We start from the raw sequence: 17630 nt of genomic DNA on the forward strand, positions 1-17630 counted from the left end.
TCTAGGAATGTAAAGAAAGTTTCTAGAGGGTTTAGGGAAGAAAGAGGGCTTCTGAAATGGGTTTAGAAGCCCTCTTTCGAAGGTTGTTTTGTTTGTAACAGTGAATCCATCGCGTATCAGCCGAAACATACTGAAATGGGCTGATACCAGCCCAATACAAAGTTGATACTATTTCGGCACGACAAAAAGAGACAGTAACTTTGAGTTAGGACTGTCTCTCGTATCGGTAAGTCGAAAAACCGATATGTATCGGCCGATACGGGCTAATACGTGACGAAATTTTATACCTTGGTTGAAACACAAACTGACCATATCGGTCTTACTTAATAGAGGATTGATCTATAGGCAACCCGACCAGGCCGAAAAACACTAATAAACCAATCCAACCCGACCCGTGATCAACCTCCCTTTCAGCAACTTACGATAAAACTTACGATAAATAATCTTTCGTGGGTCAACGAGAAATCAAATATGGCTGGTTCATATCTCCTGCATTCTTTATGTTGATATACATGGCTAGCTCATAATTTTGTTGATATACAAAATTAGAAAAAAATTAAACAGTAAGACAAAAAAGATCCACAATTTTCTCTCCTAAAATTTATTTCTTCTCTTAAACCCACAAAGTTAATTCAAATTAAATTTGCATAACAGCATGATATTATTTCAAACAAAAGGTAGTATTAAGCAATTAAGAATTTGAGAAAAAAAAAAAAAACCTTAGGGAGATGGAGAAAACATTCTTTTGTCACTTGTCTCTGCTACACTGCAATACTCAATTTGTTAGCGGACAAATTGGATTGTTCATATAACTTGAAACAGCAGCAGGGACAAACTGGAGGGATCAATACTCTATTTATATTATATAAGACAGAAAAGAATTAGTGTTTTGCTTTAGGAAAGCTCATATACAAATAGGGATAACAAAAATTAAAAGTCACGATTATCGTCGTCCAAAACTACATTACAAACAATAAAATCGATCATCAGGGTTAATTACTTTATTACCTTGCTGCTACTTTTCTGAGGTGAAATATTGTTGGAAAATGGACTTGCTGCTTTCATCATCCCATTCTAGCGCCTCCCACCATTCCTTGCTTCCTTCAATCTTACGCAAACTACTGTTGTTGGCAGTGTTGGAGTCAAATGGGAGCTTCTTCAGCTTTGGACATTTTTCTATGCGAATTTCCTTTAGGCACGGAAGAGGCAAGGCACCGGGGTAGATGTCTTCTAATTCCGGTAGATCCCAAAGAAGTATCCATTTAAGATTTGAGAATGGTATCAACATTTCTTCTGCATTTATTATCTTTTTTAGTCTTGGCAGATACAGTAGCAAAAGCCTTTCAAGCTTGTGAGTATGACGAAGCCATGTTAGGTCCTCCAACACCATACAATTATTAATACGAATATATTGAAGGTTATGTAAGCACATGTGCGGCAACTCTATTTTCTCTAACTTGGGGAGATCAACGATATGGAGTATTAATATCTTTGGCCTCATGGCTGACTCCTCCTCTGACCGCTTCTTTGTCTCCATTCGCCAACTAATATCTCTCAACTCTTCGCAATCAATAACCTTGAATATTTCTAGGAACATATTTTCAAGAGTAGTAGTTATGCGGAAAGAGTTGGCCTTGTAATTCACAAGACATAGACCTGTTGTGTACTTGTGTAACTTGTAGGAATTTAACCAACTCTGGAGAGATGTGTCACTGCTAATTGTGACTCGGAAATCAGTTAAGTGTTTTAAGGCTTCAAATACTTCCATCAATCTTGATCTACCTTCCATTTCCCAATCCCTAAAATTAGATTCAAATAGGTTCAAATACTGTAGATCCAACAGCTTTAGGATCCCCTCAACTGAAACCACATGAAGATCTCTTGTTGCATACAAATTCAAGTACCTCAATTTCCTCAAGTTTCCCAACTCGTATGGCAATTCCTTTATATTCGTATATGAGAGATTGAGGTATTCCAATTCAGCCAATTCAACAATCTCAGTTGGGAACTTTACTTTTCCAAATGAAAAACCAGATAAATCCAAAACTCTAAGAGACTTGGTAGATCGGAACAAGCTAGTAGGGAATTCCTTCCTTGGACCAAAGGCTACTAAGAAGGTTGCAATCGGAATAAGGTTGGGATACTCTTCATCAGGAGGGACGACCACCTCATCTTTAATTTGCTGCTGCTCTGCCATTTGAAGATAAGGAGGACGTGGAGGTAGCATAAATATCCTGTTGGCGCCCTGCCATTTGAAGATAAGCTTATCCATCAACTCTTCATACCTTACCACCAAATGCTTCTTCTTATCATTCCTTCCATAGTCATTCACAATCCATAATGCCATGTCCCGGATCACATCATGCATCTTTACATAGTTTTTACTTAAAAAATAATCATTCCCACCGGGCTCCAACAAACAGGCTCGTTTTAGAGTTGCAATGATATCATACCCTTCATTCATTGCTTCCCTCATTTCCTCATTTCCTTTTATGAATCCTTCCCCAATCCAATATTCTATGAGACCTTTGATTTCAATATCAAAATCTTCGGGAAAGAGGGAACAATATAAGAAACAAGATTTAACTTTATCATCTGGCAAGGCATCATAGCTATACTTCAAGATAGAAAACACTTTCTCTTCCATACCTGAAAACTTTGCTGGAGATTTCTGCAACACTGTGATAGCGTGTTCCCCCACTCATGACGAGTCCTCTTGCTTGCCATGGCGCGGCCGATGGTGATGAGAGCCAAGGGCAACCCACCACACTCCTTCACAACATCCCTGGCTAGCTGAGGTATGTCTGGATCGCAATTTAGGGTGTCCTCTCCTACCTTCTCTTCAAATAGGTTCCATGCTTCATCATCCCGCAAGCATTCAACTTTGATAATTTTTTTAGCCTCCATTTCTCCACACACCTTTTCAGATCTAGTTGTGAATATCACCTTTGACTTGTTGTTTGATTCAGTGACGGTACTGGGGTGAGGAATTCCAATTTCCTCTAGATCAACTCGTTCCCATACGTCATCCAAGAGGAGCAAAAACTTTTTATTTTTTTGACGACTCAACAACCTGAAAATGTCGGTGGCCTCTGCAACCTGGTCTGTATCGTCTTTTCGTGTAATTCCCAACTGATCACCGATTTTCTTTCGAATCTGTGTCGTGTTTAATTCCCTGGACACAACTATCCAAATCACAGCATCAAAATCACTGTTGTCTGCTGTTTTGAGGAGAAAGTGGTTGTTGATTTTTTTGAGAAGGGTCGTCTTCCCAACTCCCCCTGTACCGTATAGTCCAATGATTCCAGCAGCTTCATCTTCTCTGATGCATTTACACACCTTATCGAACATCAAATCCATGCCTTTAATTGTTGCTGGTAGAGGAACTTCTTCTCCAGTACGTGTCATCCGCCTATAAGCCACTTCACTGGATTTGAAATCGTTGCCTTGGTTGATCAATTCCAGCACATTTGATAGCAATAAAGCCACCTTCTGACCGAGCTTATAGCTTGCACAGCAGTTCTTGGGACAGTAATCTCCAAGACAGTGACAATCCTTAGCAATCCGCTGAGAACACTGATGTAACATATTCTGGGCTTCCCCTTCTTTTTGTTCTACACGATGCAGCCAGCGATTCACTTGATCTGTACGTGTCATTCCCCTCGTCTCTGCTTCCTCCGCTCTTCTCTTCACCTCATTTCGTAAATCCTGCAATTCCTCCAACCGGTCACTCAGAGATCTTTGATTATCTTCCAAGTTGCAGACATAGGTTGAACAGTTAGGCCCTCCAATGCAAGTCCAGCATTGGAAGACAAGATTGCACAACGACATCGGGTCAGCCATGGTGCACTTTGGAGATTCTAACAACTACAAAGAGGAAAGGAAGGAGCGGTTATAAACTTGTAATGGGACTCTAAGACTGAATTGCAGCAAGTTTTCAATAAGTTTGGATGTGCCGATTTGTCTCACCTCTGAACCACAGTCAGGTTGTCGCACAAGTTGAAACTCAACCATAGTTTGTATCATCAGTTGGGTTGTGCAATAATGCAATAACATTTTTTAATTCATTTATTTGTTAATAATATATAATATTTTGAAGATTTTTAGCTTAATTTATTTATACCCTTCAATATATCCAATTGCAATGTGAATTCAATTCGAATCTGATACAAATCCAAAATGTATAAAATCCGATTTGAATTGAAAATATAAGCATTCAAACTTGAATCTACGTATATTGAGGCGATTGGATCCGGGTGCCGCCCTAGCTCTGCCCCCTGTTTTATAGTTGAAACAATTTCTCCCTCATGTGTATTGGTTATAGTCTTATAGACAATGCAAGGCAGCCAAGCTCAACCTACAAATTATAGCAGTCCCTCGCTGGTCAGATCCCCCTCACGCCCACAAAACCTATGTTCCGACTGGGTGGTAGAACCGCCGGATCGATTTTTAAAACATTGGACAAAACATACGAACGTGGCCTGTCCATCCCTTCAACTATTTATGATCTTCTCTTACTTTTTTTCTAATTTCTCATTTAATTAAGTGGATAATTACTTGGAGTTCAGCTTCAGTCAGAGCAAGATGGTGCTTACACCATTTATACAGCTTATTGTAATTTTGCATTGGGAATATCTCCACATGAATAAAGCACATAAGTGACATCAACTTCCATCAGGGCAGACCTGTATCCACACCATTCCAACTGTCTTTTGCAATCTTGCATTGAAATCTCTGCATGAAATAAAGAACATAAATAAGAGGTATTTTCAATGCAAGTCTGTAAAGACTGCTTGAACAAGCATTGTCCTAACTGAAGCCAAACTCCACATAAAAATGAAGATATTCCAATGCAAGGTTATAAAGATTAGCTGTACAAATTTTTTTCATTCAGCACTATCATTTTATTTTCCCATTTCCAATTATTCAATTCTCGTTTCAATCTTCTAAAAAATGGTTGAAATTTTTTTTTGACCAATCAACTGGCATAGCCAATCGGTCAAAACTCTTTCAATACTATATATTTTCGGCATCATAGATTTTCCATCTTAAAAAAAAATTCCGGTGGACGGTGGCACATACCAAAGCAAAATAGATGCTTGAATTTTGATTTCAGATCAGTGAGTGACTGTAATATCTGCTCATCAGATTACTAAAAGGTGTAATTCATTTAATAAAATAGCCACTTGGATTTTTTTTAAAATAAAAAAGAAAAGAAAAACACACTCACACCGTGCGTAAACCCAAAGTAAAAGAGCGTGGTGGGTGGTGACAGGTCATGAGTGGAGACTTTTGGATTGCAACAACCCATGGCTATCCTTCATTTTCTTTCAAATTTTACAAAAGAAATTTTTCAAAACTATTTTTATGAAAGTACTTTCGTAGAAGTGATTTTGTAAAAATGCTTTCGTAAAAGTGATTTTATAAATATACTTTTGTAAAAGTACTTTTACTAAAGTTCTTTCATAAAAGTGCTTACATAAGTACTTTTGCAAAAGTACTTCTATAAAATTCAATTAGGGATAGTTTTGTAAGTGGTATTTTAAAATTCAACTAGGGATACTTTTGGAAAATAATTAAATAAATACTTATTGTATAAGGACTTAAAAAAATGTGAAAATTGTGCTTAAAAACAAGCCCTTATTTTTAAAATTAGCACTTATTTCGACCTTATTTCCCAAACACCACCAAGTGCTTAATGGAAGAAAATTGTGCTTAATGGTCATTTCCTCATACCATTCCACCATGAATGGGATGAAATTCCGAAAGAGGTGGTGAGTCATGAGTGGAGACTTTTGGTATGTCTTCCTTGGTTATTCCCCCACAAGCGTCCCAAGTGTCAGAGACATAAATTTGAAACAAAGGCCTATAAGTGTATCTTCCTTGGCTATTCCCCCACGCAAAAGGTTACAGTTGTTTTGATTCAAAAATTGACACTTAGTATGTTTCAATGGATTTCACCTTTGATGAGCTTTCTCCCTTTTATGGTTCTTCTTTGGAGAAACATTGTCCAAAGGGGGAGGATTTGTCACAGGTGTTTGCTCTTCCTCTTCCTGTCCCAGTTGAGTCTCTTACTAAGTCTCTTCCTCCGTCAAATGAGTCAAGTGAGGATCAGTCACTTCACTCTTATTCTACTGTTCCTATTCCTCATCTTTTACCTCCTCACCCTCTTTTTAATCCCAGGTTGTACCAACGATAAAGAACCAGAAATGAACAGATTGTTTCCCCTCCAACACATGAGCCTCATGCACTTCCAGTTACAAATGAGACAATAGGTATTGTTATAGACCCTTTGGAGCCATCCTTCCTAGACCTTAATATCCCATTGCTATTAGGAAAGGAAAAAGGAAGCATACTACACATTGCATTTCCAAACACTTTTCTTATAGTTTTCTCCCTCCATATTTTTCCTACCTTCCTTTTGTTGCTTCTAACCCAATTCCTAGGTCTATGTCAGAAGCTTTTACTATTCCAGAATAGAGGGGATGCTATGAGAAAAGAAATTGATGCCCTTCACAAGAATGACACTTGAAAAAATGGTTAGTTTACCTGAAGGGAAGGATCCAATACGTTGTAAGTGGGTTTTACTATCAAATATCATGTTGATGGCACCATTGAAAGGTACAAGGGTAAGCTAGTTTCAAAGGGCTATACACAAACATATGGAATTGATTATCTAGAGACATTTGCCCCTGTTGCCAATATGACTTCTGTGAGAGTTCTGCCATCTTTGACTACACACTCAGACTGTTTACTTTATCAACTATATGTAAAGAATACATTTCTGAATTGAGAGTTACATGAGGAGGCTTATATGTCTCTTCCACCAGGGATGTATGTAACATATATAAAAGGAAAGGCCTACAGGCTAAAAAATCTCTTTATGGACTCAAACAGTCCCCTAGAGCATGGTTTGAAAGGTTTAGGGCTGCCCTTGTTAGCTTTGTTAATGTACAGACACAGTCTGATCATACACTCTTTGTAAAGAGGAGATGATCCTTGGCCGTTTACCTGATTGTGTATGTTGATCATATTGTAGTGACTAGTAATAATGTCTTAGGGATTCATGATCTCAAATATTTCCTTCATATAGAGTTTGAGATCAAAGATCTAGGAGAATTAAGATACTTTCTTGGTGTAGAAGTTGCTAGATCTAAGGATGGGATCCTTATCTCTTAGAAAAATATGTTCTTGTTTTTCTCTTTGAAACAGGGAAGATGGGTGTTAGACCAGTTGCTACTCCTATCAATATGAGCCATAAACTCTCTATTTCATATGGAATATTGTTAGAAGATAAGGGAGTCTTCTAGAGACTACTTGGAAAACTTCTTTATCTATGCATGACTCGGCCAGATATTACATATGTTGTCAATTGCATTAGTCAGTTCATGCATGCTCCCATGGATACTCACATGGCAGCAAAACGGATTTTGTGTTATTTTAAAGGGCTACCTTGGAAAGGGAAATTCTATTTCCTAAGCATGTCCATATGAAACTTGAAGCCTACACAGATGCTGATTGGGCCGAAAACACCGATGAGAGAAGATCTACATCTAGGTACTGTAGCTTGGTGGTAGGTCAAATTGTCTCTTGGAGTAGCAAGAAACAATCAGTTGTTGCTCGATCTTCAGTCGAAACAGAATACAAAGTCATGGCTCATGAAGTTTTTGAACTATTGTGGCTTAGATCCTTGATGGATGAACTGAGTATTAAGCATGATAAGCCAATGATGTTATACTGTGATAATCAAGCCACCATCAACATTGTTCAAAACCTAGTGCAATATGACAGAACTAAGCATATTGAAGTTGACAAACACTTCGTTCGAAAAAAAGTGGCTTCTGAAGAAGTGTGTCTACTTTTCATCACCTCTGAAGGACAGTTAGCTGATTTCCTCACTAAGGGCATTCCCAAGGCTAAACTTCAGCATGATATTGGAAAGCTTGGAATGATTGACATCTATGCTCAGCTTGAGGGGGAGTGCAGAGAAGATGGGTCGAATAGCCCATAGGTTATTTATCCTTTTTTACATTTTATGTTCTTTGCTATTATGGGCCTTAATATGGGCTTTATTCTTTCTTATGTTATGTCATTTTAATTTTCTGCCCAAGTAGGGGCTTCTCTATAAATTATTAAAGTTTAACATAATGAAATAGAATTAAGGGAGTAAGAAAAGAGATTATGTTCTAAAATCTCTCTGAACCCAAGTTACTGTCACCTTCTTCTTCTTCTTCTTCTCTCTTCTTGAACTCTGATTTCTACTACTTTCTTTTCAAATTTTGCAACTTTCTAAACAGACATTTCTTCTCAAAAGGCTATTTTTTTCTTATTCTTTGAAGAGCCAAAATGGCAACTGGAGTTGAGATATCTTGTCGTAGCAACATTCCTTCACAAAGTTTAATGCTAATAACATTGCGCAAGCAAAATGGTGAACAGACAAGTTGGAAAAACCTCTACTGCTGCAACATTCTTCACAAATATTATTAGCAGATTTTCAACAAAGATCGATGTCCACATTGAGGTCGTTTTTGTCTAAAATGCGATTGTTGTCGATGGCGACAATGAGCATTAGCAGCAATGGTAGATCAACCAATCAACTAAGGCCAGATTTCGATTTGTTCTTTTTGCTTTATCTTCTATAAATTTTCTAGTGTTCATAGCTTTTTTCATTTCTTCTTTTGCTTAATATTTACTATGGGAATGGTTGCCGAATTTAGGTTCAGTTTTGGTCAAAATTGTAGCTACCATATTTTGATTCTGAGTAATATTTTTGTATTTTAATTCACAAACAGAAATAGGTAGCTTGTTTTTTGGGCTTGGAACAACGAGATTTTGCTTCAAGTGCTCATCTTTCATTTATCCCCAATTTTTTTTTTTACTAGAATTAGATTTTTATATTTTATGCTAAGCTTAAACATTTGAATTCAAACCGGTCGAATATTGGATTAATCACTCTAATTCGGATTCAGTTACTGATTTTAAATATTCGACCAATATCAAATCGAATTCGAATCTTTATTTGTGCAATCATATTCGAATTCGAATATATCTTGATTCGCTTCTAATTTGATCTGTTTACACCCCTATACCCATTCGGATTTTGTAAAATAAAAATTAAGGAAAAAGAAAAGAAAAGCACTTATAGCTCACATGTAAAGGAACTCTGGCCCCGTGCGCAGGGCGACTATAAACACCTTGCCAACATAAGAATCCAAGAGCTCCCTCTTGGCTTTGATTGGGGACATTCTTTGAATTGCATCCCATGGATGCGTTTTGGTTTGTCTTTGATTCAAAGAAAAATAATGGAAAAATAGAGAGTTGATGGAAGTCTTTTATAAGGTTTCTTTAATATCATATACAAATTTAGAAAATTCTAAACAGGGCTGAAGTTTATTCTTATGAGAAGGGTTGTAGATCAATCCAAATCTAAAACAACCAAATCTTTAAAACAAATGTTGGAGTAGGTAACGGTTACGATTTGGAAAATGTTACCATGAAATAAGGTTAGCATTGTTGGTTTGGATAACGCAACCCAACTCAAACCCTTTCTCTATATTATATATTACTAGCGGAGATCCATCCGATGCGATGCATGGGAAAATCTGAATGATTTAATAATTTTATTTATTATTAATTAATATTATATTAACAATCAAAATTTGTTGTTAATTAATTAAAAGTTTTCAAAGTTATTGTTAATATCTAAAATTTTAGTAATTGTATTTTCATTTAATGTTGATTTATAGAAAATAATTGTTGTTAATTTAATAAGAATAAATATTTTTTTATAAATTTAGTTCTGCTAATAATTTATAGTATTTTAATAATTGTTATTATTTTTATTATTTTTAAATATAATTTTGAATAACTTTAAATAAATAAAATGAATTATAATAGCTAACATTTTTTATTAATTTCACTAATAATTAACAAATACATAGGAATGACAAGGGGGTGGATTTAGGGCGGGCACCCCATCCTTGTTCCTGCTCCATAGTCAAGACACTCTACCCTAACATTGCCTCATCCCCAGTGTCAGGCGGGTTCAAGGCAAGGCAACCACTCCTCAATGTGGACGAGTTTAGGAGCAAGGCACCTCACTCCTCATCAAGGGTGGGGAATCCTCAAATTTCCCTGCCCCATCCCTAGTATTGGGTAGGTTCAAGTAAATGTGTAAATCGGGTCGTGGTGGGTTGAGTTGTAGGCCAGGCTAGGTCGTAGACCAAACCAAACTATGAGAGGTCCATTTTTTCAAAAAATGAAAAAGATGTTTAAATTTTTTTACATAATTTTTTATGTACACAATTATTTATATATAAATCAGAGCTATTCATGGGCCAAGAAGTCTGAAGGCCCACCTGGCTTGACCTGTTATTTTTTACGCTTGAACAAAATTCCAGGCTCATGGGCTCAAGCTTGGGCCTTCTCAAATAAGCTCGACTTAGTACTATTACATATATAAAAAAAGTACTTATGTTATATATAATAAATAATATATATACATATATATATTTTTCTTAAATTATTAATAAATATCAATTACTATTAGAAAATATAAATTAGTTTATTAATTTATTAAATTATTGCTAAATTAATATAATGTTAGTTTATAAAAGTACACTGAAAATAAGACATTTTGTGTATAGATCAGGCTTCAAACTCGGACTCGAGCTTCAAGTTTTATATAAGGGTTAGGCTAGGGCTCAAGATCTAGGCCTAATGGTCGGATCGGGTTCAGGCTTGGGCTTGCACATTTTCTGTTGAGAAAGAGGCCTGTGTTAATTATAAAACTATGACTTTTTGCAGATTAAAATTTTTATTTAGTTCTAGTCTATTATAATGTATATATGTATATAACATTTCTGTATATATATTAACAAAAAAATTTATTTAAGTATTATGGGCTATTTAGCTTGGGCCCTATTTGCTAAAGCCATCATTGGACTACAAAAGTTTGACACCCAATTAGACTTCGCATATGATTATCCCTGATAATGTGTAGGCATTATGTATATCTCATCTAAACCTAACTCAAAAGAAAATAGTTGCTTGACCCTACAAATTTGTAGATCTAATCGGGTTAGGTTAAGTTATAAATGATTTGTTACTTTTTATATTAATTATTGAAATATTGTTAGCTATTAACATATTGTAATTATTAAATTACTATATTTATTTAAAATATAATAATTTCTAAAAATTATCATATTTTTAAACATATTGTTAATTTCTTGGCTAAAACAAATTAAAGGTAATTTTTTGGTAATTAAATATAAGTTTTTGGTAATAAAATGTAATTTCATACTATTTATAGCATAAGTTTTAGTTACTATTAGTTATAGTTTAAAAATAATTAATTTTAATTATATTATTGTTAATAATTAAAATATACTATTTCTTTCTTTATTATTCAATAACTTTTTGCAAAAAAATACAATTAATTTAATTGTTTAATTTTTTTTTAGTATTTTAATTAAGCCTTAGGTTTTTCAGAATTTTTGGGTTTTTAATTAATTTTTAGTGTTTTTTTCATTATTATTCAGTAATTTTTGCATATGATTATTTTTCAATAATTTTCAGTGTTTTCATCATTTATTTTTTCATATTAGTCACTACAAAATTAATTTGCATTTGCTCTCAGTAAAAATAAATTAAGTAACCAAATAAATACCATAGTTAATAAAAATACAACTATTTTCTGGATTGGGTATTTTTTAAATATTTTTTGTTATATTTTAATAATAAAATACCATTAATTATACTTTTTAATTATTTTTAGTAATTTCACTTATTAATATAAAATATTGTTAATTTTTAATATTTTTAATTATTTTTAGTATTTTAATTATGCTTAGATTTTTTAGAATTTTTGGGATTTTAAAACCTTCAATTAGCATTTATTAAGGTCTCAACTCATAAGTTATCTAATAATATTATTAAATCTATCAATTAATATTTTTTTTACATTTATATTTCTTATTTTTATTAGCAGTTATTAAGTTGGAGTTTTAAGTGGAATTGAAACACATTTTTAATTTTTACTAGGTTTTCAAAATATTTATTTTTAGTGAAAGTTTAGTGGATTTTTAATTTAATAACTTTTTTATTGTTTAACCTCAACCTATTTATATTATTTGATTTATATCATGGTTTTCAAAACCGGACTAGATCGAAAAAACTAGGAACCAGTCAGCCTTTTACCCCAGAACCATTATTTTGCCAAAAACTGTTGATTTGGTCAGCAAATCGCTGATTTAGGTGGTTAAACCAATTGAACCGTCCAACGGTTTTGGCCATTATCTATTTTTTTTTGTCAAAATGGACCATCCATTCAGTTTGAACAGTCGAACCATTCGACCCGGGAACTGAACCTCTAATCAATTCGTTGTCCGATTCTTTGAGTGAAGCTATTTATCTATTTTCTCCATTTTTATATTTTTTCTTATTTTCTTTTGTTTTAAAAATACAAAGCAGTAATGATTGCTTATCTTTATTAGATTAATAAAGTTGCACATTGTTAGAGAGACCTTTGGGTTTATATATATATATATATATAGATAGATAGACAAGTATGCTTACATAAGAGGGAGAGGAGAGAGGTTGATGATTAAGAGTTTAAAACTACAGAATTCATGTATCAGTGCATGCATTTGTAAATTGGTAGATAAGGTCCAATCTGAACCCGAGCTCAACCAACCAGATTGGGTTAAGGTTAGGTTGAGTTTTCTAGTGGGTAGGTGTTGGTAGTGTTCTTGTGGGTGCAATAGTATAAAATTTTCAAATTGGGTACAAAGTTCGCATTCCCATCGCTAGGTGACCTAGTTTTTTATAGAGGTGCAATAATATTTAGGCCATATTTGCGAGTGTTTATGTTAAAAATAAATGCTTATTGAATAAGTGTTTAAAAGCAAGTGTTTATTCAAATTAGCACTTAAAAATAAGCGCTTATTTCATATTGGGTGTTTGGTAGTCATTTTCTCCAATACATAAGCATGTGTGACTATTTTGTCCTTCATTTTCTTTCAAATTTTACAAAAGCACTTTCAAAAAAGTGCTTTTATGAGAGCACTTTAATAAAAACACTTTTATGAAAACATTTATGCGAATACACTTTTAAAAAAATAATTTTACAAAATTACTTTTACATACCTTACCACCAAATGCTTCTTTTTATCATTCCTTCCATAGTCATTGACAATCCATAATGCCATGTCCCGGATCACATCATGCATCTTTACATAGTTTTTGATTAAAAAATAATCATTCCCACCGGGCTCCAACAAGCAGGCTCGTTTTAGAGTTGCAATGATATCATACCCTTCATTCATTGCTTCCCTCATTTCCTCATTTCCTTTTATGAATCCTTCCCCAATCCAATATTCTATGAGACCTTCGATTTTAATATCAAAATCTTCGGGAAAGAGGGAACAATATAAGAAACAAGATTTAACTTTATCATCTGGCAAGGCATCATAGCTATACTTCAAGATAGAAAACACTTTCTCTTCCATACCTGAAAACTTTGCTGGAGATTTCTGCAACACTGTGATAGCGTGTTCCCCCACTCATGACGAGTCCTCTTGCTTGCCATGGCGCGGCCGATGGTGATGAGAGCCAAGGGCAACCCACCACACTCCTTCACAACATCCCTGGCTAGCTGAGGTATGTCTGGATCGCAATTTACGGTGTCCTCTCCTACCTTCTCTTCAAATAGGTTCCATGCTTCATCATCCCGCAAGCATTCAACTTTGATAATTTTTTTAGCCTCCATCTCTCCACACACCTTTTCAGATCTAGTTGTGAATATCACCTTTGACTTGTTGTTTGATTCAGTGACAGTACTGGGGTGAGGAATTCCAATTTCCTCTAGATCAACTCGTTCCCATATATCATCCAAAAGGAGCAAAAACTTGTTAATTTTTTGACGACTCAACAACCTGAAAATGTCGGTGGCCTCTGCAACCTGGTCTGTATCGTCTTTTCGTGTAATTCCCAACTGATCACCGATTTTCTTTCGAATCTGTGTTGTGTTTAATTACCTGGACACAACTATCCAAATCACAGTATCAAAATCACTGTTGTCTGCTGTTTTGAGGAGAAAGTGGTTGTTGATTTTTTTGAGAAGGGTCGTCTTCCCAACTCCCACTGTACCGTATAGTCCAATGATTCCAGCAGCTTCATCTTCTCTGATGCATTTACACACCTTATCGAACATCAAATCCATACCTTTAATTGCTGGTAAAGGCAGTTCTTATCCTGAAAGTGCAATCTGCCTATAATAAGCCACCCCACTGAGAGAAACTGCTGCCCTCCTTGATTAAATTATCGACTTCGGTTAGCAATTGAGCCACTCTCCTACCAAGCTTGTAGCTAGCGAAGTAGTTCTTGGGGAAGTAACGTCCAAGGCAATGACAATTATTGGCAATCCGCTGAGAACATTGATGTAGGACATCCTCTGCTTCTCCTTGCTATTGTTCTACACGTCGCAGCCATCCATCCACTTGTTCTGTTCGTGTCATTCTTCTGATGGCCTCTGCCTCCTCCACTTTATTCTTCACGTCGTTTACTAAATTCTTCAATCTACCCAACATGTCATTCAATGATTTATGATTTTCTTCCAATTTACAGACATAGGCTGAACGCCTAGGCCCTTCAATGCAAGCCCAACATTGCAAAACAAGGGAGATCCAGTCAGCAGCCATGGCGCACTTCGGAGATTCTAAGACTAGAGAGAGGAAATTAAGATTAAGATGTGAGATTGACAACGAGAGAGAGGGAGAGAGAGGAGAGCTGCTCTAATGGAAACCTGTGAGACAAAGATTAAACGTATACAAAGTTCTTTCGTCTCAACATATGAAGCAAAGGTAAGTAGAGCCAACCAATTGGGTATTGAGTTTGTGACTTGTTGCGAGTGAAAACTGAAAAGATTTCCCCCTTCTTTTGAAAAAGAAGATTAGATTAACATTTCCCTCTCCCTCTCCCTCTTGAAAAAGAGGAGAAACTCTAAGCAATCCCTTTGTTTCTATAGTTTCTGACATTTGCTACCTTGAACCTTCCCATGCATGACCCTAACCTTTCTCGTTTTTGTCCTTTATTAAAGATTGTAATGACATTAGAGCTTCTTTCTTACTATACCTCTCATACCTCTCCTACCTCTGGTTAGTGTATAGATTGAGATTTGAGCTATGATATAAGTTTGGTTAGAGTAGAAATTCTTGTCTTCAATTGTAACTTTATAAGTAGACGACCCCCATACCCCTCCTCCCTCTGGTTCTGGTTACTGGTTAGTGTAGAGATCGGGATTTGAGCTATGCAATGAGTTTGGTTAGCGTGTCTCTAACTATTGGAATTTGGTACTAAGAATCTCATGATTATCTTCTTTAATTATTCATGATTCTCTGTTCTCTCTCTTCTTTTGTTCTTTCCTTTATTCCAGCACTACCAATATTTTTTCTTTTTTCTTTTTTTCTCTTTTCTTCTCTTTTCTCTTTAGACTCCGTTTGGGAACAATATAAAATACAAATACATAGAATGCATAACAAAGTTTAAAAATACAATATGGTACTCTAATAACCTTTTTTTTTTTCCTTCTCAAAAACTATTTGTAAACCCTAGCTTTGTGTATATAGGGGAAGAGTAGAAATTGATGCAGCATTATGGCTTAAACACTGGCATAATAGGTGTCTAATGTCCATGTTGACATGACAAGTGTCTATTAACTAGTGTATTATGATGTCAATGAGTGTACTTTCATTTCAAAGTGTGTGATGTTGGATTTGTTTTAAATGAGATGGACTTTGGATGAATTCAGTTAGTGGGTTTTGTAGGACCCATTAGTGATGATTAGGACAGAATTGGGTGAGGTGGCAAATGTGCCCTACTTTTCAAGAAGGTTTTAAGGAAATCTTAATTCAAATTTGAGCTTGATTTGATTATTGACTAAACTCCTCAACCAGAATTCAATCTGAGGGTATAAATGTCCATATTTGACTTGAATCTTGTTTGTTTATAGTTTTATACATATTTAAGTTGGGTATATAGATCCAGTGTCAAATTCAATTTCACTTTTTTTTTTTTTATTACAAATTCAAATTTGATCCAACAATACGTACAATTTGCAATGAAAACGCAATAGAAAACAAACAAAAACATTGTTCCCATTCGATGCTTAAATACTTAAGGCCTATATATGACCATAGCTGATCCTTGATTCAAAGCCCAGAAGTGAAAACCAACAATAAAAAATCTAGAGAACACATTCTAAAGGAATGACAAACTTGAGACCTGAGCTTGGAGAAGAGAATCATCTTTTTAATGGTAACACTCCACCTCTCCTACTCTTTCTTTATTTATTCCTACTCTTTCTCTAAGTATTGGAATATGGTGTCATCTTCTTTATTTATTCATACTCTTTCTCTATATTCTTTTGTTCTTTCTTTGTAAGCAAACCGTCAATGGAATATTTGCGACTTCTTGCAAGTTTTGTATCTTATACAGCAAAACCACCTTATAATTTGTACCTATGGCTGAGTTTGGAAAGAGTATAAATGCAAATATGTACCGTGCAAATACATACAAAATAATGCAAAATATAAGGTATTGCACTCTACATATTTGCATTTGTATGGCTCAGTTTGGAAAGAGTACAAATACAAACATGTACTGTGCAAATACATACAAAATAATGCAAAATATAAGATATTGCACTCTACATATTTGCGTTTGTATGGCTCAGTTTGGAAAGAATACAAATACAAATATATACAGTGCAAATACTTATAAGATAATATAAAATGCAAGGCTTTGCACTCTACATATTTGTATTTGTATTCCTTCCATGGGAAAAGTGCAAATATAAGGTTTAGAAATACTAATACAAGTTTTATGTAAATATTTGTATTTGCTTTCTTCCCAAAACTAAGCCTATGTTCCAACATCAACTCAGCTTTCTTATCAACATTACCAATCTTATTGCAAACTACATTTTGATTTTTTTTTTTTAATTTTGCCTTATTTTTTGAATGGTGCAAAAGGTACAAATTTGGGACATCAAAATGGATACCAAAATTTAAAACTGGTCGAGAAATTAAACTGTTCTTGCATCTGGATAGCAAGTAGACCTGTTCATGGGCCGGGTGGCCCGACGGGCCGGCCCGGCCCCCGGACGGGCTTGAACATGTTTATATGCCTGTGGGCTTAAACTCGGGCCAAAAATCCTGACCCATAATAAATTCGAGTCGGGCTTGGGTTTTGTCAAAATAGCCCAGCCCGAGCCCGGCCTGGCCTGACCTAAAATTAGACTTAAAATGGATTATTTGATTATGTCCATTTGAATAAATTTTTTGATTTAAGAATGTAAAACTATGTTTTAAAACGTAAAAGAAAAGGAAAAAAACCATCTTATAGGCCCATTGTTCATTTAAATAGGAAAAAAAAACCATCTGAATTTTTAATTCTAATTTGAATAGGGAAAATTGTAATTTTTTTATTAGGTCGGGCTTCGGGCATGAGGCATTTTATCAAGGCCGGGCTCGGGCTCAGGCTCAGGCCTAGCGTATTTCCATTAATGATGAGTAAAAGTCTGGCCCGAGCCCGGTCCGGCCCGGCCCATGAACAGGTCTAGTGGCAAG

At 35.1% G+C, this 17630-nt stretch overlaps 1 protein-coding gene and 1 pseudogene across 1 annotated transcript; both read right to left on the reverse strand.

Annotated features, from left to right (window-relative positions):
- Window positions 1-838: 838 nt before the first annotated feature.
- LOC148873288 (disease resistance protein UNI-like) lies at window positions 839-4094 on the reverse strand. The gene is given in 2 exon segments (XM_088953339.1): window positions 839-2695; window positions 2698-4094. Coding segments are annotated over 2 exon segments (2826 nt in total). The 5' UTR covers window positions 3844-4094; the 3' UTR covers window positions 839-1015.
- Window positions 4095-13083: 8989 nt separating this feature from the next.
- LOC148873289 (disease resistance protein RFL1-like) lies at window positions 13084-15162 on the reverse strand (annotated as a pseudogene).
- Window positions 15163-17630: the final 2468 nt, after the last annotated feature.

The sequence above is a fragment of the Nelumbo lutea genome, chromosome 1, assembly GCF_056320005.1.
Source record: "Nelumbo lutea isolate HS-2025 chromosome 1, American lotus-T2T, whole genome shotgun sequence".
NCBI lineage: Eukaryota > Viridiplantae > Streptophyta > Magnoliopsida > Proteales > Nelumbonaceae > Nelumbo > Nelumbo lutea.